The sequence below is a fragment of the Hypanus sabinus genome, chromosome 1 (assembly GCF_030144855.1).
Source record: "Hypanus sabinus isolate sHypSab1 chromosome 1, sHypSab1.hap1, whole genome shotgun sequence".
Classification (NCBI taxonomy): domain Eukaryota; kingdom Metazoa; phylum Chordata; class Chondrichthyes; order Myliobatiformes; family Dasyatidae; genus Hypanus; species Hypanus sabinus.
The window spans coordinates 43,882,980-43,907,634 of record NC_082706.1 but is presented as its reverse complement, the minus strand read 5'-3'; the positions used below and the strand labels follow the sequence as shown (position 1 = coordinate 43,907,634).

General features: G+C 47.9%; 1 protein-coding gene across 1 annotated transcript in view; it reads right to left on the bottom strand.

Annotated features, from left to right (window-relative positions):
• Positions 1-23,674, bottom strand: part of LOC132393391 (sialic acid-binding Ig-like lectin 13) — a 39,806-nt gene extending 16,132 nt beyond the window's left edge. The window contains exons 1-4 of the mRNA XM_059968541.1: positions 23,589-23,674; positions 18,052-18,131; positions 9,832-10,197; positions 8,622-8,915 (exon numbers count right to left, since the gene is read on the bottom strand). Of these exons, the coding sequence (XP_059824524.1) occupies positions 8,622-8,915; positions 9,832-10,197; positions 18,052-18,106 (715 nt within the window). The 5' untranslated portion in view covers positions 18,107-18,131; positions 23,589-23,674. The remainder of the gene's footprint in view (positions 1-8,621; positions 8,916-9,831; positions 10,198-18,051; positions 18,132-23,588) is intronic.
• Positions 23,675-24,655: the final 981 nt, after the last annotated feature.

Genomic DNA, 24,655 nt, shown 5'->3' with positions numbered 1-24,655 from the left:
CGTTAATTAAATATGAGATCACAAAAACTTCAGAAAAATGGGAAAAAAGAACCAATAACCTGGTCACAAAGTGGCCAAGAGAAGGAACGTTTGATGTAAGCTTGTGCGAAGAAATGGAGGGACTAATTAAAAATTACAAACCAAAAAATAAATCTAAGAAAAGAGAGCAACAAAAAGAACGAGAAATGGAAGTGCTAAAACTCTTCAGAACGGAGGGAGAAAGGCTGAGCAGGACAGATAGAATATTGATTACAAGCGAGGAAGACACTCAGGTGCTGGAGAAACAGCCTGTTAGAGAGAGAGGAAGGTACAGTAAGAAACTGGCTTCAGCTCTGTACCCAGATGCGAAGGAAACAGAAAACCCCCCCTCCCTATAATGAGGAAGGAACCCCTAAGCAGTGCCCCCTGCTGACGGGAACAGTAAACATGCAGGGAGAAGTACAAGTTTGGGATAATGAGGAAGAAAAAAAACAATACGAGAAGGAAAAAGCGGCGATATGGAAGGAGATACAGGCAGGAAGGATAAAGGTGGAACAGGTACAGAGAGAAATGGAAGAAGGGATTAAACGGATGAAATACTTGAGAGAGGAAAAGGAGTATGAGGAGTATCGGTTATACCATAGAAATAAACAGACTAGAAAAGAAGGTGACTCATTGGAGGAGCAAGAGTTAAGTGGAGAGAGAGAGGATGTGAGAATTTGTGGGGAAGAGGTAGGAGGCGGAAGCCTAGAAGAGCAGAAGGAGGCGGTAGGGGAGCGACTTGCGGAAGTAGAGAGAGAGCCAGATAAGTTACTGAGAGGGGATTGCCAGAAGAGATGCGAAAAATACTCCAGGGGCCAACCAAGCATGGAATCAAGACAGAAAGGAAGGACTCCACAAGGAGACCGAGGGAAGAAGAGGACCCCGGAGACATTTGTGTGGGAGGCAGTAAAGACATACCCTGAGACAGATGGGGAGTCAGGTGAGGATGAGAACCAGGGCAGGTGGGAAGAAGGAGGAAGAATTATGCCGTTTTTAGTAAAAGGATTAGGACAAGTGCAGTATATCCCTTGAGGATCCCAGGACCTAGAAGGGCTGAAAAACACTCAGCCCAATCTACATGAAGGAGCAGGGAAATGGATTAGAGGCTTTGAAGAAGAAACGGCGGGACGATTATTGGCTATGGGAGATTTGAAGGCACTGTTGATAAGGTTGATGGGAACCTCCAAATTTAATGAACTAATGGAAATGGCTGGCATAGTAAACTCAAATGACCCGAGAACTGATGGACAGAGTGAGGCAGAGGGTATGGCAGGCCCTCAGAAAGCTTTATCCACCCAAAGTGGACCCCAAAGCCTTAAAGGGGGATCCACTGAGAGACACTGCGGTTGAGAAATACCGGAAAGACAAACAGAGGTTGGCTGAGCAGCAGGAAGTGTTGCAAAGAAAGTTAATACAAATGCAGCTCAAAGAATTCAAAAAGAAGGAAAAACAAAAAAATGCTGCCAGCAACCACTGGTCCGAGTACAGCCATTGAACTGGACAAAGCACTGCTATATGGAGTGACCGATCATACTGTAAGACAAAGGCTGGAAAACCCCATGCCAATAATCGTCTTTGGGGGAGCATTCAGGAACAGACTAATTTCAAACAGCCCAGACAGGACTGGAAGTTCCAAGGAGGGGGACAGAGGAGCTATGGGCAGAGGAGACCAGTGAGGAAACAGGGGGAAAGAGTGGTAGAGAGATTGTGTTGGGAATGTAATCAGCCAGGTCACATGAGAAGAGATTGTCCACTTACACCATGGCCTGTCACACACCAGCAGGAACCGATAAGAAGGGAACTAAAGTTTAGCCCCCACAGGCCCAAGTGGATCTGTGAACCCCTATGCGAGGTATTGGGGTGCCCCGAGAACTCGAGTGGGAAGGGACATTACCCAATGATAACAAGGGAGGCAGACGAGGAACCCATTGTTCAGGTTATGTTAGAAGGGCAACTGACACCAATGATGATAGATACTGGAGCCACGTACACTTGTGTACAGCCACAGTATGCCCTTCACCTTCCCCTGTCAGGAAAGTTTATTAAAATGGTAGGGTTCTCGGGGAAAACACAGTACACGGCTCCAGTGCGGTTCACAATGGGAAATAAAGGAATTGTTTTGCCGGTGCTAGTATTTAAAGGAACTCCAATTAATTTGTTAGGCAGAGATGCCTTATTGAAACTGGAATTAAAATTAAAATTAGAATGCACCAGAAATGGGCTGAATGTGGAAAGAGCAGGGGCTCAATTGATAGTGCGAGAAGACAAGAAGGCTAATGTCTTTTGGATAGGAGACATCGCAGATCAGATTCAGGGAACCTGGGAAAAATGGAAAAAGGGCGTGCAGGCTATATTACCCAGGGCTGTAATGCCCAAATCTGAGCTACATTGTACAGTGATTTTTGACGAGACTCAGAACAGGGAATTAGAGGAGAGATGGCACCTGGAGGTATGTACCCAACAGCACCTAGAAGGGGAGGCTGTGATAATTGGAAAGCAAGGGGCAGCTTTACAAGTTAAGTGGAAGACCTTTTTAGACAAATGGTACAGGATACCGGAGGCTGCGCCCTACGTAATATTGTTGGTAAACAAGGGATGTCAGTCTAAAGACTTAGGACCCTTAGTTAAGAGTGTTGAAACCGTAACAGTGTGGAGGAAAATCACGCCAGAGGTGTGGATATCAGAAGACAACAATTGCATTAAAATAATGGTAAGTGTAGAAGTGGTAGGGACAGTGAGAGAGGTCAAAATAACTCCCCAACCACACATGTTCTTGCTGGGAAAGGAAAGAGGTCAGCAGAAAGATAAAAGGTTAGATGAGTTGCCGTCTATTCTGTGGTCACAGCATGACACGGACGTAGGGAAAATAAAAACAGCGAGTCCGGTGGAAATAAGGTTGAAAAGGGGAGCAATTTCACCCAGGAGACCACAATACCCTCTAAGACCAGAAGCAGAAGAGGGAATAGCATTGACAGTGCAGGGGTTGCTTGAAATAGAATTGCTTAAAAGAACAAACAGTCCTTGCAATACCCCATTGCTGCCGGTCTTAGAAGCAGATAAATCTAAGTGGAGATTGGTGCATGATTTGTGAGCAGTAAATGATGTGGTAGAGGACTGGCCAGCGGTAGTCCCCAACCCAGACACGCTTTTGACTAATGTTCCACCAGGAGCAAGTTACTTTTCAGTGATTGATTTGTGTTCGGCTTTCTTCAGCATTCCTCTAGCCCACCAGTGTCAGTATCTGTTTGCATTTACTTACAGAGGTGCTCAGTATACCTATACCAGAATGCCTCAAGGGTTTAAACATTCACCACATGTTTTTAATCAGGTGTTAAAGGCAGACCTAGAGGGCATACCATTGGAAAGTACATTGTTACAGTATGTGGATGACCTGTTGATTTGCTCCCACAGTAAGGAACAGTGTGAGCAGGACACTATAACTCTGTTAGAGAAACTGGCGCACGGAGGACATAAAGTATCCAAAAAGAAACTGCAATTTTGCACGCAGCAAGTGGAATACTTAGGTAGGGTAATATCCAAGGGAGTGAAGGCGATAGCACCAGATCAGATTGGGGCAATAATTAAGGCCCCCAAACCCCAGACTGTAGGGCAGATGATGACGTTTTTGGGAATGGCAGGGTACAGCTCAAATTGGACAGGAGAATATGCTGAGATTGTGGCACCTTTGAGAAAGATAATGAAAGAAGCAGGACATACAAATTTGAAGAACGGCTTACAGTGGAATGGAGAGGCGAAGTTAGCTTTCAATACTATTAAGCAGGAATTGCAGTCATCACCAGCATTAGCGTTGCCTGGCTACGAGAAGGTTTTTCATTTGTATGTATCTAACCGACAGGAGGGTTACATCACAGCGGTTCTAACACAAGAGACAGGCACAGGAAAAGCAAAGCAGCCAATAGCATACTACAGTACGAAACTAGATGAGGTGGCTCAGGGGTATCCACCCTGTTATCAGGGATTGGCGGCGCTGTACTATGCATATGAAAAGGCATCATCTGTAACCCTGGGCTATCCTGTGACTCTGTACACACACCACAAAGTAGCAGAATTGCTGGAAAGAGGGAAATCTGTGTTGATGCCAGCCAGGATAGCAGCATATCAGATGCTGTTGACATTTCCAGATATAACTATACAGAGATGCACTACCAGTAATATAGCCGATTTTGTCCCTTTGGGCTATGAAGGAGAACCCCATGATTGTGTAGGGAAGACGATGGCATTTGCCAAATTGAGAGCAGATTTACGGTCAGAACCACTAGAGGATGCAGATAAAAAGGTTCTGTTCGTAGATGGCTCTTGTTATAGGGACTATGATGGAAATCATGCAGGGTTCTCAGTAGTACAGCAGGATCAATCGAGCTATAAGATTATTAGGATGGAGTCCTGTCCCCAACCGTGTTCCGCCCAACTAGCGGAAATCAAAGCCCTGACAGCTGCGTGTGAAATAATGGAAGGTGAGAAAGTAGACATCTATACTGATTCGGCATATGCCCATGGAGTATGCCATTTATTCGGGGCAGTGTGGAAGCAGAGATGTTTTTAAAAAAGTAATGGAGATCCCATACAACATTGTCAGCAAATTCTAGACTTAATAAAAGCCATAGTGAAACCTAAAGCATTGGCTATAGTAAAATGCCAGGCACATAAAAAGGGAAATGATGTAATAACAAAGGGACGAGCTGCAGACGAGGCAGCCAGGAAAGTGTCTGGGTGTACGTCAGCTGTCATTGCCCCCCCAGATAATCTTAACTCCAGAACCGGAGGTAAAGGACCTAAGTGAAATACAAGGTAAGGCAACTTTGGCAGAACAGGCAATGTGGAGAAAAAGGGGGTGTGTGTGTAATGTTTGGAGAACAATGCTGCACTTTCATACCAAACAATACTAGCCCAGAAGGGTCTTTCACCAGAGCAATGAATAAATTAAAGAATCTGCGAACGGAGGTCAAACTGAATGCAGGGTTCGGACATCAGTTTTTTGATTGGTTAGAAAGTAGACTCGGAGGATGGGGAGCCTGGCTGACTAAAATAGCAATAACTGTTGGTATTGTATTGTTGAGCTGTGCATTTGTGCTGTGCTGTTTTCTTTCTTGTCTCAAATCTCTTGTAGTGCGTGCTGCAACCAAACAATTTCCGATGCTCGTGGCAATTACTGAAGCAAGCTTAGTGGAGAAAGAAACACCGAAAATGTATCGTTACAGCCTACAACACCTGCAGGATGAACAAGAGCAAAACGACAGTGTGGGAGTAGATTGCAAGGGTTTCTGAGTCTTTTTCCCTGTCTCAGGTACAAAGGGACAGGTTTTTGGCTCAGCGACCTAGGGTAACAGGGAGAGAATACTTTGAGGTCTTGGTGCAGAAAATTATAGTTTAACCCGAGATTTGGGAATAAGTGCTTGAGTTTATTGGGGATTTTGTGCGTGGACTCTTAGTTTTCTTTCTCTGTGTGAGACCCTCTGGGTCTCAAAGGGGGGGATATATTGGAGTATAAATTTTGCTCAGTTCTGAGTTTGCTATTTGCTATGCATGTACCCAATTTTGCTAGAGAATGAAATCTTAGGAATGTAAAAGACAATGGTGTGTTAATGAAACACATCTAAGAGATGTAGACTAGAAAATGATTAAGTCAATGGGTAGAAACAATAGGGACAAGATGTACGTGTGGTACGTGCGATACGCAACTATAGCAACTGGACCAGGAGATTGCTATAAAAAAATGCTGTGCCCAAAGGTCGGTGGGCAATCAGCGACTAGCTCAATGACTGTCTCAGCTTTGATTTGCAAATTAAAGTTTAACCCTTCCTGAAGAATCTTCTGTGTCTCCTGGTCATTTGTGAGGCGCGAAAAACCACGACACTGACAGCCATTCTGCTCTCTGTGCCGGTATCTTTCCTGTAATGCCATTCACCTCATGTGTGGCTCCTTATCAAACACCTTCTGAAAATCCAAGTAAATTACATCCACTGCCTCTCCTTTGACCACTCTGCTTATCTCTTCCTCGAAGAACTCAGATTTGTCAGGCAAGATCTATCCTATATCTCTCTATCCTTTATCTGTCCTACATGTCATCTCCTCGAAGAACTCAGATTTGTCAGGCAAGATCTATCCTATATCTCTCTATCCTTTATCTGTCCTACATGTCATCTCCTCAAAGAACTCAGATTTGTCAGGCAAGATCTATCCTATATCTATCTATCCTTTATCTGTCCTACATGTCATCTCCTCAAAGAATTCCAACAGGTCCGTCAGGCAAGATTCCCCTTTACAGAAACCATGCTGACTTTGACTTACTATATCATTAGGCTCCAAGGACCTCGAAGCCTCATTCCTAATAATGGACTCCAACACTTTCACAAACACTGTTAGGCTAACCGTCCTATAATATTCTTTCTTTTTCCTTCCTCCCTTAAAGAGTAGAGTGATATTTGCAATCTTCCAGTCCTCCAGGACCAGGCCAGAATCAAGGGATGCTTCCAGAGGACTGGAAAATCACAAACAAGGGAGGCAGCAGAAAGGAAATTTTAGAGCAGTTAGCCTGGACTCAGTGGTTGGGAAGATGCTGGAGTCAATTGTTAAAGGACGAGGTTATGGAGTACTTGGGGACACAGGGCAAGATAGGAAAAAGTCAGCATGGTTTCTGTAAAGGGAAATCCTTGCCTGACGAACCTGTTGGAATTCTTTGAGGAGATGACAAGTCGGATAGATAAAGGTGAAGCAGTGGATGCTGTACATTTAGATTTTCAGAAGGAATTTGACAAGGTGCCACACATGAGGCTGCTTAATAAGTTCAGAGCCCATGGTTAGAGCATTGGCTGATTAGTAGGAGGCAGTGAGTGGGAATAAAAGGATCTGGTTAACTGGCAGTGACTCGTGGTTTTCTGCAGGGTTCAGTGTAGGGACCACTTATCTTTATAGGTGATTTAGATGATGGCTTTCTTGCCAAATTGCAGGGGATATGAATATTGTTAGAGGGGCAGGTAGTGTTGCGGAAACAGGAAGGCTACAGAAGGATTGCAGATCAGAAGGATGGGCAAGAAGGTGGCACATGAAATACAGATGTACAATGTACGGTGTATGTTAATCAAAATGGCTTCTTTGTTAAAAGTAAGAATGCTTCTTTGTTATGATAAGTGCTTTCTCTCGCAGTTGTTTAACTTTAGAATTGTGGATAATGGGGATTGTATTCATTTGTTAACCAACGGGGGAATGTTATTTTGTCTTGTGGGTGTGGGAGCGAGGTTTTCGCGGTATTTTCAGGGAGGTGGGAAGGAGATGTAAAGGAAGGTGGACGTGAGCTGCACTGTTCGGTTGACCACCAGGGTGGTCCCGGGTGTGAGGATGTGGAGGTCGGAGGAAAGTGAGGAGGGGTCGAATGGTTCGATGTTTGAGCTCCAACGATGTGCACTAAACTGACTGAACTTTGATAAGTTGGCACCTTTTACTTTATTTTCTTTTCCTTGATATATATTGTATTGTTAGCACTCATTTAGTTTTAGTAAAATCTTTAAAGTATATTAAACAACGGTATCTGGTGTGAGTTTGATATTGTGTGTGCGACGCTGCATTAATTTGATTCCCACAGCACCTGCGTATACGGAGGCGGGGTTAGAGAGTGGCTGGGCTTTTTACCCCTAAACAAATACCAGCCTGTTGGGCAAGTGTTACACAATGGACATGCAATTTGGTAGAAAAAATAAATTTGCAGACCATTTTCTAAACGGGGAGAAATTCCAAGAATCTGAGATGTCCTTGTGCAGATCACCCTAAAGGATAACTTGCAGGTTGAGTGGGTGGTGAGGAAGGCAAATGCATTGTTAGCATTCATTTCAAGAGGTCTGGAATATAAGAGCAGGGTTGTGATGCCGAGGCTTTACAAGGCACTGGTGAGGCTTCACCTTGAGTATTGTGAACAGTTTTGGGCTCCTTATCTAAGAAAAGATGTGCTGGCATTGGAGAGGGTTCAGATGAGGTTCAGATGGATGATTCTGGGAATGAAAGGGTAATCATATGGGGAATGTTTGATGGCTCTGGGCCTGTACTTGCTGGAATTTAGAAGGATGAGGAGGAATCTCTGAAATCTTTTAAATGTTGAAAGCCCTAGACAGAGTGGATGTGGAAAGGATGTTTCCCATGGCGGGGGAGTCCAGGGCAAGAGGACACAGCCTCAGGATAGAGAGGTGTCCATTTAAAACAACGAGGCAAAGACATTTCTGTAGCCAGAGTTTGGTGAGTTTCAGGAATTTGTTACCACAGGCCACTGTGGAAGCCAGGTCATTGGGTTTATTTAAAGCAGAAATTGATAGATTCTTGATTGGCCATGGCATCAAAGGTTATGGGGAAGAGGCCGGGGAGTGGGGCTGAAGAGGGGAAAAATGGATCAGCCATGACTGAATAGTGGAGCAGATTCGATGGACCAAATGGCCTAATTCTGCTCCTATGTCTTATGGTCTTCTTCACAGATATTAAGGGCAAAATTTGTCAGTAAATATATAATTTAATTATCATACTGAAATTTACAGACTATTTCTGTGTACTCTGTGGAGTATTGCTGTACCTGTATGATAACTGTTCTCCATACTTACACTGCACAGTTAGTGTGAGGGTCTGCTCTGATGAAACAGATGGGTATCTGACTCTGCAGGTGAGACTTTGTCCGTGGTGTTTGAGCGCTGGGGTCATGGTCAGGACAGAAGTATATGTCAGAGTGTTGTGCCACCGAGTTACACTGCTTGAGACTGATGGTGGTACATCCGTGGGGGTGACCCAGGTTAAGGTGGGTGAAGTTCCGTCACACGTTGTGTTGAAGACGCATTTTATGTTCACAGACTTTCCTTCAACAAGTTCTGCAGCGAATATTGTGGGTTTATCTGTGAAATCTAACACAGAAATGGATCCTTTTAGTTCAATATCACAAGATGCATCAGTTCAGATAGAAATTTCAGCCCCACAATAGGAAAGGTGTTTACAGGATGATCCCTGAACAATGAGGGTAGAGTGTGAGGGAAAGTTGAACAGTGTGGGGTTCATTACTGTTCTGAAAGCTGTTGAGAGGGGAAACGGGAATCAGAGTCCTCCACTGAGAGCCTCAATATCACACAGTCACTGATACATCCAGTGGGGTATGTCCTTCCCCAAACAGTGAGACATGGGCCAAGTGGACTTGAACATGGGGGAGATGAGTTCAAAAAGATCAAATTAAATTTATTAGCAAAGTACATATACAGGTTGTTACCACGTACTGTACTACCTTGAGATTCACTTTCTTGCAGGCATTTACAGGAAAAAAGAAATCAAACAAAATTTACAAAAATCTACACAAGCAGACAAAGACTGACAACAAAAAGACAAATTGTAAATTCAAAAATAACAGTCCTGTCAATGTGAGTTGTGAAGAGTCCTTGAAAGTGAGCCTGTAGGTCACAGAATCAGTTCAGAGTCGGGGTGTTTGAGGTTATCCACACCCTTCCAGGAGACTGGTGTTTGAAGGGGAGTAACTGTTCCTGAACTGGGTGGTGTGGGTCACAAGGCTTCTGTACCTCCTGTTCGATGTTGTTAGTGAGACCAGGGCATGGCCTGGATGGTGGATAAAAACACAAAGGACGATGGAAAGGAAGGATGTGCAGATAGTTGGGATGAAGATGGAGAAGGAGTGGAGGGTCAGTGGAAAGCTGAATTGGAAGTTTCCTGAAAATCAGGAGTAGTGACGATGTGAATATGGATCCAATACAGGTTTATATTATTCCCCACTGACTGCTGAATGTCTGCTGTTGAGTGACCACACAGAACACCTACCGGAAACACGGAGCTGCGTGGCAGGGAGATAGTTGTAACGGTCACCTCCGACAAATTCAATCCTAAAGAAGTACGGACCTTCATCTTCCTCAGTGATGTTGTCGATCACCAGGGAACAGTCATCGTCTTTCAAGTTTCCAGACAGACGGGTCCGAGATTGAAATTTCTGCATCTCCTGACTGTGATCGCTGGAGTGAAACACTATAGGTGCAGAGTTCGGATTGTCACTGTTATACCAGATACCAGTCCAGGACAACTTATTAACATTTGATGGATAACGGTAGTGGCATGGAATCCGGGCACACAAGCCTCTCTGTGTTGTCACATCTGATGGTGTGTCAGCTCCCCACTCATTCGACACTGCGGCTGAGGAGAGAATGAACAATGATTGACAATGGATGAGTCAAAACAGCAGACTTGATACCCACCCCCTGTATCACTCCTGCACTGTGGACATAGTGTGTACCGAGTGTGGGAGACACAAAGAAACCCACCAGGTCTCATCACAGATGGAGGGGATGTGGTAGTCATGGGGGGGGGTGGGGTGGAGCAGGTTCATTCTCTGTTGTCTCATTGGCCTCAGGACCGATGAAGTTGGTCTAACACTGTCAGGAAGAATCAACGACAGGGAGTCGTCTAACGTGCAGGAAGAAATGGAGTGGTCGAAACTGGTTTCCTCTCCTCTACTCAGAATCACTTCCTGTTTGCTCTTCAACATGTCACTGTCTCTGCTCCTTCCATGCATCTACTACATTGGATCTATCTGATCTTATGGAACTAGGAATGATTGTGGATCATTATTATCTAAGGGATCCCTGTGGGACTCCCACAGGTACAAGGATGCCGATGTTCCGGTGATTGAGTACCCCAGACACCGGTGACAGACAGACTGGAACAGGGGTCTGTTCTGGCAGTTCCCACACTAACAGTGCAACTTTCTCACAACCTGTCCCATTTAACAATGCAGCAATCCCACACACTGTCCTGCTCGTACTGCAGCCCAGTCAATGTGTATCATCACAGTACATCACACTACGGTGATTTGAATCTTCTGGAACATAAGAACCCGGACTTCGCACAATACATCACAGGTACATCCCTCCCGACCATCGGAAGTGGTCCGTGGATCAGTGACAGAGGAAGGCCCGGCCAGCCCAGGATCCAGAATCCCTCCCAGAGACAGGTCCTGAGGTGGGACAGGGCAGGTCTCCCACTCACTACCACCACCCAGTACCGTATAATCCGATCTCGGAGCAGACACCCCACTGATCTTCCTGGAGTTTGATCAGACGTCACAATCTGTCCGGGACAATGTTCATCTCTACACAGTCACCCTCCCCAGAAGCAGCATTCTCAGAGTCCCCTCCCTCCTCGCCTGTTGAGACTCCCTCCTTCTGAATAACTGTGCGGGATGGTGATCCAGGGCTACTCCGGTTCCCCTCATGCACCGGGACAGGACTCCCTCAGCAGGGCACGGCCTCGATTGAGGCAACAGTTTGAGAGAGTAACCCCACCGGTGACTCTCCACTCACAGGCGATCCCTGTTCTCCAGGGCTTTCCTCCTCCCCAGAGGATGGGTGCTCTGGGCACAGTCTCAACCGAAGGCAATTCTGCCACCTCTCACGCCCTCTCTAAAATGGTGCCGTGCACCAGCCTGGACTTTGCATGCTGAAGAGAAGCCACCCAGCCAGAGGCCCTTGTGTGACAGGGCTTTCCTCCAGCTCTGGGGAGACATACTCTGAGCATACGGCCTTAACCGGAGGTAAATCCTTCCCCTGGATTGCAGACTCAGAGACACATCTCTCCGTATCTTCAGACCACAGGGGTTCTGTGGCACGCTGACCTCCATATCGGAGGCTCCCTCAGACTCGGGCACCACTTTCCGTACCCCGACTTCCCCAGGCCTTTGCTGAATCTCAGACACCATAGGGCCCTTCGAGTCGGGTTCAGGAGTCACCTCCTGCCCCTCTCCTCCGGGGGAGAGGCCTCGAGATGGTTGTTCTTTCTCTTGGCCTTCCTACCAGATACCCAATCCCACTGCTCACCGTCATCTACGCTGCGCCCAGCCCCGACATTCACCACCACGGGTGGGTGGGGGAACAGCAGGGGTAGGGACAGGTCGGGAAGGCTCAGCCGTGCTGCTCAGTGTCTCCAAAGTGAAGTTCACAGCCTGCGAGTATGTCCAAACTCTTTACAGACCAGGCATGTCATCTCTGGACTGTAATAATGCCCCTCAAATTGCACCTGAAAGCCCCCATCTGCATCCCCACCCCATTCCAGTTGCATCAGCAAGCGGCGCTGAAATGAGAAAAGGTGATCAAACCCCTGCAGAGGTGTCCCGTACCACACTGGGGTGGTATTTGACCGCACCAAGAGAGTGCAGCTCCACTTATTGATGACCCGTTCTCCTGTCTTCCTGGACACCCCCTTCAGGCTTCTACCTCCACTCGATCTTTTCATCTCCAACTGTCGCCGAGACATCAACAGTCTCAACTTCACCACTCCTGTTCCAACCTCACTCCCTCTGAACGCACTGTCCTCCACTCTCTCCGCACTAATCCTGACCTCACCTACAAACCCACAGACAAAGGTGGTGCCGTAGTGGTCTGGCGGATGGACCTCCACCTCACTGAGGCCAAACGGCAGCTCTCTGACACCTCCTCTTACTTACCCCTGGAACAGGACCCAACCAAAAAACATCAAACCATTGTCTCCCGTACCACCACTGCCCCTAGCAATTCCGGAGACCTTCCATCCTCATCCAAAAAACTCATAATTCCCACACCCCGCACTGCTCGGCTTTACCTCCTCCCCAAGATCCATAAGCCTGACTGTCCTGGTAGGCCTATAGTTTTGGCCTGCTCCTGCCTCACTGAACTTGTATCTGCCTACCTGGACTCCATTTTGTCAACCATAGTTCAGCCCCTCCCCACCTACATCAGGGATACATCCCATGCCCTCCACCTCTTCAATGACTTCCAGTTCCCTGGTCCAGACTGCTTCATTTTCACCATTGATATCCAATCCTTATACACTTCAATTCCCCATCCAGAAAGCCTCAAAGCCCTCCGCTACTTTCTGGACAATAGACCTCACCAGTTTCCCAACACTACCACACCCCTCAGGTTGGCAGAACTGGTACTCACACTTAATAACTTCTCTTTCGGCTCTTCCCACTTTCTTCAGACCAAGGGTGTAGCTATGGGCACTTGCATGGGCCCCAGCTATGCCTGCCTCTTCGTGGGTTATGTGGAACAGTCAATGCTCTAAATCGATACTGGTACTGCTCCCCAACTTTTTCCTTCACTACATTGACGACTACATTGACATGCTGCTTCCTGCACCCACACTGGGGTCGTCAATTTCATCGACTTTGCCTTTAACTTTCACCCAGCCCTCAAGTTCACTTGTCACATCTCGAACACTTCTCTCCCCTTTCTCGATCTCGGTCCGCTGACATCTTCTATAAACCCACTGACTCCCATAACTACCTTGATTATACCTCTTCCCACCCTACCAAATGTAAAAATGCTATTCCCTATTCCCAGTTCCTCCATCTCTGCCGCAACTGCACCCAGGATGAGGCTTTCCATTCCGGAACATCTCAAATGTCTTCTTTCTTTAAGAATCATGGTTTCCCTCCTGTCATCATCAATGATGCCCTCACCCGCATCTCCTCCATTTCCCGCACTTCGGCCCTCGCCCCATCCTCCCGTCACCACAACAGGGACCATGTTCCCCTTGTCCTCACCTGCCACCCCACCAGCCTCCGGATCCAACATATTATCCTCCGCATCTTCCGCCACCTTCAACAGGACCCCACCACAAAACACACCTTTCCCTCTCTACCACTCTCTGCTTTTCGCAGGGATCGTTCCCTCCGCGACTGCCTGGTTCACACTTCCCTCCCCACAGATCTCCCACCTGGCACTTAACCCTGCAAGTGTAAGTGTCCCTACACCTACACCTACACTACACCTCATCTCTTACCACCATTCAGGGCCCCAGGCAGTCCTTCCAGGTGGGGCAACACTTCACTTGTGAGTCTGTTGGGGTCATCTATTGCATCCGATGCTCCCGGTGTGGCCTCCTCTACATCGGCGAGACCCAACACAGATCGGGGTATTGCTTCATCGAGTACCTCCACTTTGTCCGCCACAACAGACAGGATCTCCCGGTTGCCACCCACTTCAATTCTCCCTCACATTCCCATTTGGATATGTCCATACATGGCCTCCTCTACTGCCATAATGAGACCAAACTCAGGTTGGAGGAGCAACACCTCATCTACCGTCTGGGTAGCCTCCAGCCCCTTGGCATGAACATCGAATTCTCCAACTTCTGGCAATTCCCTCCCTCTCCCTTCCCCTATCACACTTCCACTTTGCCTCCTCTTCTAGTTGCCTATCACCTCTCTCATGGTTCTGCCTTCTTCTACTACCCATAGTACTTTCCCCTTACATTCCTTCTTCACCTCTCCAGCCCATCCCCTCCCCTCCTGCAGTGTGACTCTCCCTCAGCACTGCCCCTCACACAGTGTGACTCTCCCTCAGCACTGCCCCCACACAGTGTGACTCTCCCTCAGCACTGCCCCCACACAGTGTGACTCTCCCTCAGCACTGCCCCTCTCACAGTGTGACCCTCAGCACTGTCCCTCACAGTGACTCTCCCTCAGCACTGCCCCTCACACAGTGTGACCCTCAGCACTGTCCCTCACACAGTGTGACTCTCCCTCAGCACTGCCCCTCACTCAGTGTGACTCTCCCTCAGCACTGCCCCTCACACAGTGTGACCCTCAGCACTGTCCCTCACAGTGACTCTCCCTCAGCACTGCCCCTCACACAGTGTGACCCTCAGCACTGTCCCTCACACAGTGTGACTCTCCCTCAGCACTGCCCCTCACTCAGTGTGACTCTCCCTCTGCACTGCCCCTCACTCAGTGTGACTCTCCCTCAGCACTGCCCCTCACTCAGTGTGACCCTCCCTCAGCACTGACCCTCACTCAGTGTGACCCTCCCTCAGCACTGCCCCTCACACAGTGTGACCCTCAGCACTGCCCCTCTCACAGTGTGTCTCTCCCTCAGCACTGCCCCTCACACAGTGTGACCCTCCCTCAGCACTGCCCCTCACACAGTGTGACCCTCAGCACTGCCCCTCACACAGTGTGACCCTCAGCACTGTCCCTCACAGTGTGACTCTCCCTCAGCACTGCCCCTCACACAGTGTGACCCTCAGCACTGTCCCTCACACAGTGTGACTCTCCCTCAGCACTGCCCCTCACACAGTGTGACTCTCCCTCAGCACTGCCCCTCACTCAGTGTGACTCTCCCTCTGCACTGCCCCTCACTCAGTGTGACTCTCCCTCAGCACTGCCCCTCACTCAGTGTGACCCTCCCTCAGCACTGACCCTCACTCAGTGTGACCCTCCCTCAGCACTGACCCTCACTCAGTGTGACTCTCCCTCAGCACTGTCCCTCACACAGTGTGACTCTCCCTCAGCACTGCCCCTCACTCAGTGTGACTCTCCCTCTGCACTGCCCCTCACTCAGTGTGACTCTCCCTCAGCACTGCCCCTCACTCAGTGTGACCCTCCCTCAGCACTGACCCTCACTCAGTGTGACCCTCCCTCAGCACTGCCCCTCACACAGTGTGACCCTCAGCACTGCCCCTCACACAGTGTGACTCTCCCTCAGCACTGCCCCTCACACAGTGTGACTCTCCCTCAGCACTGCCCCTCACTCAGTGTGACCCTCAGCACTGCCCCTCACTCAGTGTGACTCTCCCTCAGCACTGCCCCTCACTCAGTGTGACTCTCCCTCAGCACTGCCCCTCACTCAGTGTGACCCTCAGCACTGCCCCTCACTCAGTGTGACTCTCCCTCAGCACTGCCCCTCACACAGTGCCATCCTTCCTCTATGGAGCTTCATCTTGCCCTTCCGGTTTAAGAGGGCGTTGGTGAAACACAGACGACTTGTTGATCGCAAAACCAACAAAACGATAAATTACGGTACTAATCACACTTTTTTCTCGGATACGATCACTGTAATCACTAGCCTGTAACCTCCCTTTCGCAGTTGATCTTTTGAACTGCCTGTATGACCTGGTGTTTTTGCGGTGTGAAGTCTGGGAAGTACAGGACAGTTGTGACGTGGCCTGTAAGGGTCGAATTGAGACATCCGGACCTGGTCCTGAGAGCGGGGAATGAACCAATGTTTGGCCATTGCTGGAGTGAATTGGAGGCAATTCGACGCGGTAGAACAGAGGCGATGTGACGAAGGGAAGGCAGAGTGGGACCCGGGTTCGAGCCCGAACTCGTATTGAAGTGGAAGGGTTCAGGTGAAAAGAGCGAGGAACAACCCAAAATTTGGCAATTTCAGTGCCGGGACAGACTGAAAAGGTGAGGGTGTTGGGGCGGGGGACGAGGCTCAGCTCACTGTTCCCTGACATATCTCAGGATTGTATATATTCTGCATACTCCGATAATAAATGTATTTTGAACCTTCAACTATGGGAGCTAATTGCTGATGTGTGATATCGAGAACCTAACCAGCCGAGTTCTGGGAACTGCCCAACACCCGTGGTTTCACACATTTCCACCGTCAGCAAGACTGAACCAACACTGTTGAGTTGTCACTGACTATTCTTATGGAGCCAGTGATGTCTCTGTGAAGCTGTTCACCAATCAGCCGGGCTCTCGCCCCACTGCCCCACGCGTTCCATCCCCGAATGATCCAATTCCCACCAGTTAATCTTGTTAACGCTGCTTCCACTATCCTGATGAGAGACTGAATTATAGAGAGAGGTTGAACTGGTTGGGGCATTCTTCATCGGAGTGTATCATAATAGACAATAGGTGCAGGAGTAGGCCATTCAGCCCTTTGAGCCAGCACCGCCATTCTATGTGATCATGTCTGATCATCCACAATCAGTACCCCGTTCCTGCCTTCTCCCCATATCCCTTGACTCCGCTATCTTTAAGAGCTCTATCAACCTCTTTCTTGAAAGCATCCAGAGTATTGGCCTCCACTGCCTTCTGAGGCAGAGCATTCCATAGATCCACAACTCTCTCGGTGAAAAAGTTTTTCCTCAACTCCGTTGTAAATGGCCTATCACTTATTCATAAACTGTGGCCTCTGGTTCTGGACCCCCCCCCCCCCCCCAACATCGACAACATGTTTCCTGCCGCTAGCGTGCCCAATCCCTTAATAAACTTATGTGTTTCAATCAGATGCCCTCTCATCCTTCTAATGAGCTGATCATATTGAGGTGTATAAAATCATAACGGACATCGACAGGATAAAAGTTCACAGTCTTTTTCCCAGTGTTGGGAAATCAAGACCAGAGAGGCACAGGTTTAAAGTGATGGGGGAGAGATTTAATGGGGACACGAGGAGCAATTTCTTCTCCCAGGAAGTGAACGCTATATAAGGCCATAAAAGCATAAGACACAGAAGTAGAATGAGGCCATTCAGTCCATCAAGTTGCTCCACCATTCTCTCCTGAGTGACTTATTATCCTTCTCAACCCCATTCTCCTGCCTTCTCCATGTCACCTTTGAGGTCCTTACTAATAAAAAACCTATCAGCCTCTGCTTTAAATACACTAAATTAATTGACCTCCACAGCTGTCTGTGGCAATTAATTCTACAGATTCAACACACTCTGGCTGAAGAATTTCTTCCTCGTCTCTGTTCTAAAGGGATGATACTTTCGGAGGGAGAGTCCTCTAGTCTGAGACTCTGCCACCTGTAGAAAACTTCCTCACTATGTCCACTCTTTAAGGAACAAGCTGCCAGAGGAAGTTAATGAGGCAGGTAGATTATCAACAGATGGACCAGAACATGAAGAGGAGATGTTTCGAAGGACAGGCGGCAAAGGTGGCTGAATTTCTAGTTGAAGGGTCTCAGCCAAAAATGTTTATTCCCCCCCAGAGATGCTTGCTGACCTGCTGCGTTCCTCCAGCATTTTGTGAGTGTTACTCAAGATGTCCAGCATCTGCAGAATCTCTTTTGCTTGTGAATAATTTAGATGGGATTCGTGGTCAGCAGGAACAATTTGGGCTGAAGGGCCTGTTTATGTGTTGTACGACTCTGGCTCTTTCAGCTAACCAGTCGGACACACAGCCCAGCCCACTACTCAGCCCTGAGTACCCTGGTTAGTGTCACACCAGCCAGACTAGAGGAAAATCAGGGATTTGCTGCCTGAGCTGCTGCTGATTTACCTTGAAGAAGTGGCAGGAGGAAGTACACCTTTCCGATTGTTCTCAGATCCAGCATATTCCGTCAGTTTTCTGCCCATAGACTGAAAAAGAAAGTAGTTACAATGAATCTCCAGCAAACTGTCGCGGTTCCAACATCAGTGTGAGAGACAAGAAGATACCCAGACTGTTCCACGCTATTCCCATTAGTAATCCCACAGCCGTCTAAATCATACTTTTTTAATGTTGTACTGGGTATTTTAAAGGGAGCTTTGAAAACGAGGACACATGAAAGAGGAACTGGGCCCCTGTGAACCAGAAGGGAACAGGAAACTGACACAAAGTGGTGAAGGAGGTGTTTGACACATTGGACGTATCGGTCAGGACAGTGAGAACTAAAGTTAGAACGTTAACTTAAAACTATTCAATGTGTTGGTAGATTGCACTTGGAGCATTTTGTGCTGTTCTGGTCACCCAGCTACAGAAAAGATGTCATTAAGCAGCAGAAAATGCAGGAAAGATTCAAGGTGATGTCACCAGGATTAGAGGGTTTGAGTTATAAGGAGAAACTGAACAGACTGGCACTGTTTTCCTTGAAAGGGGCAACATTATTAATGATCAGTTTGACACTCCCTCAGTACAGTTCCTCTGACAGTGTGACACTCCCTCAGTACTGCCCCCTGACAGTGTGACACTCCTTCAGTACTGACCCTCTGAGAGTGTGACACTCCCTCAGTACTGTCCCTCTGACAGTGTAACACTCCCTCTGTACTGACCCTCTGAGTGTGTGACACTCCCTTAGAACTGTCGCTCTGACTGTGTGACACTCCCTCAGTACTGTCCCTCTGACAGTGACACTCCCTTAGTACCGTCCCTCTGACAGTGTGACACTCCCTCAGTACTGTCCCTCTGACAGTGTGACACTCCCTCTGTACTGTCCCTCTGACAGTGTGACACTCCCCCAATACTGTCCCTATGACAGTGTGACACTCCCTCAGTACTGTCCCTCTGACCGTGTGACACTCCCTCAGAACTGTCCATCTGTCTGTGTGACACTCCCTCAGTACTGTCCCTCTGACAGTGTGACACTCCCTCAGTACTGTCCGCCTGACAGTGTGACACTCCCTCAGTACTGTCCCTCTGACAGTGCGACACTCCCTCAGTTCTGTCCCTCTGACAATGTGACACTCCCTCAGTACTGTCCCTCTGACAGTGCGACACTCCCTCAGTTCTGTCCCTCTGACTGTGTGACACTCCCTCAGTACTGTCCCTCTGACAGTGACACTCCCTTAGTACCGTCCCTCTGACAGTGTGACACTCCCTCAGTACTGTCCCTCTGACAGTGTGACACTCCCTCTGTACTGTCCCTCTGACAGTGTGACACTCCCCCAATACTGTCCCTATGACAGTGTGACACTCCCTCAGTACTGTCCCTCTGACCGTGTGACACTCCCTCAGAACTGTCCATCTGTCTGTGTGACACTCCCTCAGTACTGTCCCTCTGACAGTGTGACACTCCCTCAGTACTGTCCGCCTGACAGTGTGACACTCCCTCAGTACTGTCCCTCTGACAGTGTGACACTCCCTCAGTTCTGTCCCTCTGACAATGTGACACTCCCTCAGTACTGTCCCTCTGACAGTGTGATACTCCCACTGTACTGACCCTCTGACAGTGTGCACCTCCTCAGTGCTGTCCCCCAGACGCTGTGACACTCTCTCTGCACTGACCCTCTGAGAGTGTGCACTCCCTCAGTACTTTCCCTCTGACATTGTGTCACTCCCTCAGTACTATCCTCCTGACAGTGTGACACTCACTCAGTACTGTCCCTCTGACAGTGTGACACTCTCTCAGTACAGACCCTCTGACATTGTGACACTCCCTCAGTACTATCCTCCTGACAGTGTGACACTCACTCAGTACTGTCCCTCTGAAAGTGTGACACTCACTCAGTACTGTCCCTCTGATAGTGTGACTTTTCCTCATTTCCATCACTCGAATAATGTTCCCTGATCCCTGTCACTGTTCATTCAAAGTACAAAGGTCATTACATGGAGAGAGTGCAGGGTAGTTTTAGGAGGGTGTTAATCAGACTCGAGGGACTGAGTTATGCAGAGAGGTTGTGTATTTTGGGATTTATTCATTGGAGCCAAAGCTAATATGGGGTGTCTTCTTGAGGTACATAAAATCATGAGGGGTGGAGATAGGATGAATGAACCCAGTCTTTTACCAGGACTGCTGAATTAAGAAACAGAAGTCTCCTGTTTTCGGTAAGATGGGGGAGATTAGTCGACATGCATTGGATGGGCTGAAGGGCCTGGTCCTGTGTTGTTTGACTCGACCATCGTTCGACAGTGTGACACTCTTTGAGCACTGACTCTACGGTGGTTTGTCTGATGTGCGACACAGTCCACTGAGGTACGGTGGCATCGTGGTTAGCACAACACTTTACAGTACCAGTGACCAGGGTTCCATTCCCACTGCTCTCTGTAAGAAGTTTGTACATTCTGTGTGGCTTCCTCATACATCCAAAGACACACTGATTGGTAGGTGAATTGGCCATTCCAAAGAGAAGAAAGGGAAGGAGGAGGGGCATCGGAGGCAGATGATGGGCACGAAGTGAGGGGGGAACCAGAATAGGGATTGGATAGAGAAAGAAGGGGTAAGGGAGAGAAATTACTGGAAGTTAGAGACATTGATATTCTTGCCATCAGGTGGGAGGTTACCCAGATGGGTTGAGGTTTGGCTCTTTCAGCCTGAGTTTGGCCTCATTATGGCCATGGACAGACATGTCAGAATGGGTATGGGTATTGAACTGGGTCACCGATGGAGGATCTGCCTTTTGCAGTGGATAGAGCGAATATGTTCTACAGAACACTCTCTCTATCTGTGTCAGATCTTACTGATGTAGAGCAGTGCAGACCGAGAGCATGGAATACAGTCGATGACCCTGACAGAACCTCAGGTGAAGTGTGGGAAGTGTGGTGAAGAGCATGGAAGGACTATTTGGGGCTTTGAATGATGGAGAGGAAGGAGGTCGAGGGGCAGGTGGGATTAGTGCAGGTGTAGTATCTGCCCCTCCTCCCTCCACATTCTGGCTCCTCCCCGCCTTATTTACCAATTGTGGTGAAGGGTCTCAGCCCAAACACTCTCTGTGTATTCCTCTCTACAGATGCTGACTGACCTGCTGTGTTCCTCTAGTATGATGTGTGTACTGGCGATCTTTATTACCACTCCCCACCACCCCCCCAATCTCAGTCCGGTTCCAGGGTCTCAACCCAAAACATCTACGATTCCTTTCCTGCCACAGACCTGCTGACCCACTGAGTTTCTTGACGCTGTTTGTTGCTCCAGATTCCCTCATCTGCCGTCCTTTGTGTCTCCAGAGGCCGGAGGTCAGTCGGTGTGCAAACGACATGTAAATTGACGATGTTGTGATTAGCAGGGAAGCGTGTCAAATGTTGCCACAGGACAAAGTGCAGGTGAAAAGTTCGGTGATGCAATGGCAGATGGAATTTAACCCGAACAAGTGTGAGGTGATGGATTTTGGAAAGTCAATGCCGACACTAAATAGTGGGGCCACAAGGAACGGTGACAAGCAGAGAACTGTCAACAATACTAGAGAATTTCAGCAAATCTCACAGAATGTCTGACTCATTCAGTTCCTTCAGCATTTTCTATGTGTCGCTAAACTTTCCGGCATCTGCAGAATGGCTTGTGTTTATAAGCAGAGACTCTGAGACCACTGTTGTCTGACAGTAGTAACACAGATGGATGGGATGGTGAAAGAGGAGACAGTATACTTCCCTTCATGGGTCAGTGTGCACAGTATCAGAGTTGGGATGATATGTTGCAATGTTACAAGCCTCCGGTCAGACTGCACTCGGAGAACTGAGGAAGTTATTGTGCTGCAGAGAACTCATTGGAGATTTAACAGAATTACCTCTGGATTGAAGGACATCCATTTTCTTTTCTCTTTTTTCCCCTCTCTGTCTCTCATCCTCCTCTCTCCCTCTCACTCTCTCACTCTCTGGAGTGAAGGAGGACAAGAGGTGACCTGATAGGAATAGAATGCTAGGAGAGGCACATACAGCGAGGGTCACTAAAATGCCTCCTGGATTGGAAGACATCCATTTTACTGACATGTAGAGCTTGTTCTCTATCTTTCTTTTGTCTCTCTCTCTCTCTTCCCCTCTCCTTCACTCCCGCCCTCACTTCCCCAACCCCCCTTCCCCACCCCCTCTCTGCCTCTCCATCTTCCTGTCCCTTGCCCTCTCCTTCTCACTCACCCATGCCCTCACCTTCTCCCAATTCCTCACACTCACCCTCACCCTCTCCCTCTCATTCCACCCTCTCCATCCCTTCCTCTCCATCTCTCTCACCCTTTCATCCTCTCTCTCTCTCTCTCTCTCTCTCTGGAGAACAAGGGTTCTCTCTCTGGGGTGAAGGAGGACAAGGGGTGACCTGATAGGAATAGAATGCTAGGAGAGGCACAGAGAGGGTTGATCACTAGAATGTATTTTTGTCATGGTGAGGTGTCAGCAACAAGAGGATGCAGGGCAAAGGAGCCAAGGAGGGGTTTCAAAGGGGGTCTGAGAGGAAATTATTTTCTGTCAGTTTAGCTTTGAATGAATTGCTCGAGGTGCCCCAGGCAAATACATTCAGTATGTTTTAGAGGCATTGGAACAGACACTAGAATGGGCAGGAACAGAAGGATACAGACCTACAATGGGCAAAAGGGCAGACGAGACAGCAGGAATGTGGAGGGCTGGAGAGCCCATTGCTGTCCTGGATAAAGCCGGGAACTGAGAACCACAACCAAGTACACCAATGATCGGACTCTGTACAGAATCCCACCACCATTAAACAGGACGCAGAACCCCAAACATTGCATCAATGATCGGACTCTGTACAGCATCCCACCACCATTAAACAGGACGTAGAACCCCAAACATTGCATCAATGATCGGACTCTGTACAGCATCCCACCGCCATTAAACAGGACGTAGAACCCCAAATATTGCATCAATGATCAGACTCTGTACAGCATCCCACCGCCATTAAACACGACGTAGAACCCCAAATATTGCATCAATGATCAGACTCTGTACAGCATCCCACCACCATTAAACAGGACGTAGAACCCCAAATATTGCATCAATGATCGGACTCTGTACAGCATCCCACCGCCATTAAACAGGACGTAGAACCCCAAATATTGCAACAATGATCAGACTCTGTACAACATCCCACCACCATTAAACAGGACGTAGAACCCCAAATATTGCATCAATGATCGGACTCTGTACAACATCCCACCACCATTAAACAGGACGTAGAACCCCAAATATTGCATCAATGATCAGACTCTGTACAGCATCCCACCACCATTAAACAGGACGTAGAACCCCAAATATTGCATCAATGATCGGACTCTGTACAGCATCCCACCGCCATTAAACAGGACGTAGAACCCCAAATATTGTGTCAATGATCGGACTCTGTACAACGTCTCACATCAACAGTTCTTGCCAGAGTTGGCTACAAGCATGGAATTACATACCCAGGATCAGTCCACTGCTCGTCTCCAGAGTTAATCAGACAGACACTTCAGGGGTCACTGCCCCCTCCTGCAGCAGCTGCACTGTGTGGATAAAATTGTTGAAGAGAACACTTAAATCAAGAAAGGGAAACAAAATGAGGAAGTATTCACAAATAGTTATCACATTCAATCCAACAGTGACATTAATTTTGCTTAACTGAGGGACTGCTGCACTGTGGGATAGGACTCTCAGACAGAGCCGTCCCTCTCTCTGTAACCCCACTCTGGACCACACACCCCTCCCTCTCTCTGTAACCCCACTCTGGACCACACACCCCTCCCTGTCTCTGCAACCCGACCCCCTCTGGACCAGTTGTCTCATCCAAATTTCAGTCTCTTGAGCGATAAATAGGGATGATGAGGGGAATCCAGCTGATCGTTTTGAAAAGGCAAGTGATGCGAGACCACGTCAGGATTGAAGGTGCAGCCCAGATAGGTTAATTGGCCATTTTAAACCGTTCCCACTGAACAGCTATTCAGTACAGTCTGAGAGGAACTGACGGGAATTTACGAATAGATTGTGGGTGTTGGGATCACCCCATAAACTGTCAGATTTAGACTCGATGGGCCAAATGTCTCCAATGTCCTCAGGAGATACGGAATTGTAAACAGACTGGACTGAGAGTTTGTTGAGCAACAGGAAAGAATTAAATCTGAAAATGTTGTCTTTCAGAATGAATGGAAGTACAGAGTGGATCAGATCACTGAACTGTTCCCACAACTGACAGACTCACTTTCATGGATTTTTCATCTCATGTTCTCAATTTTTTTTCTTTTCTATTTGCACAGTTTATTTTCCTTGTACTCTAGTTGATTGTCCGTCCTTTTGTGTGTGGTCTTTCATTGATTCTATTGAGCTTCTTGGATTAACTGTGTATGCCGGCAAGAAATTCAATCTCAGGGTTGCATATGGTGACAGATATATACTTGGATAATAAATTTATTTCAGCTTTTCACTTTTGAAGTGCATTCTCTTTATGAATATATGTTAATTTCTGGAAATTTTGCACTGGACAGAGTTTCCATGC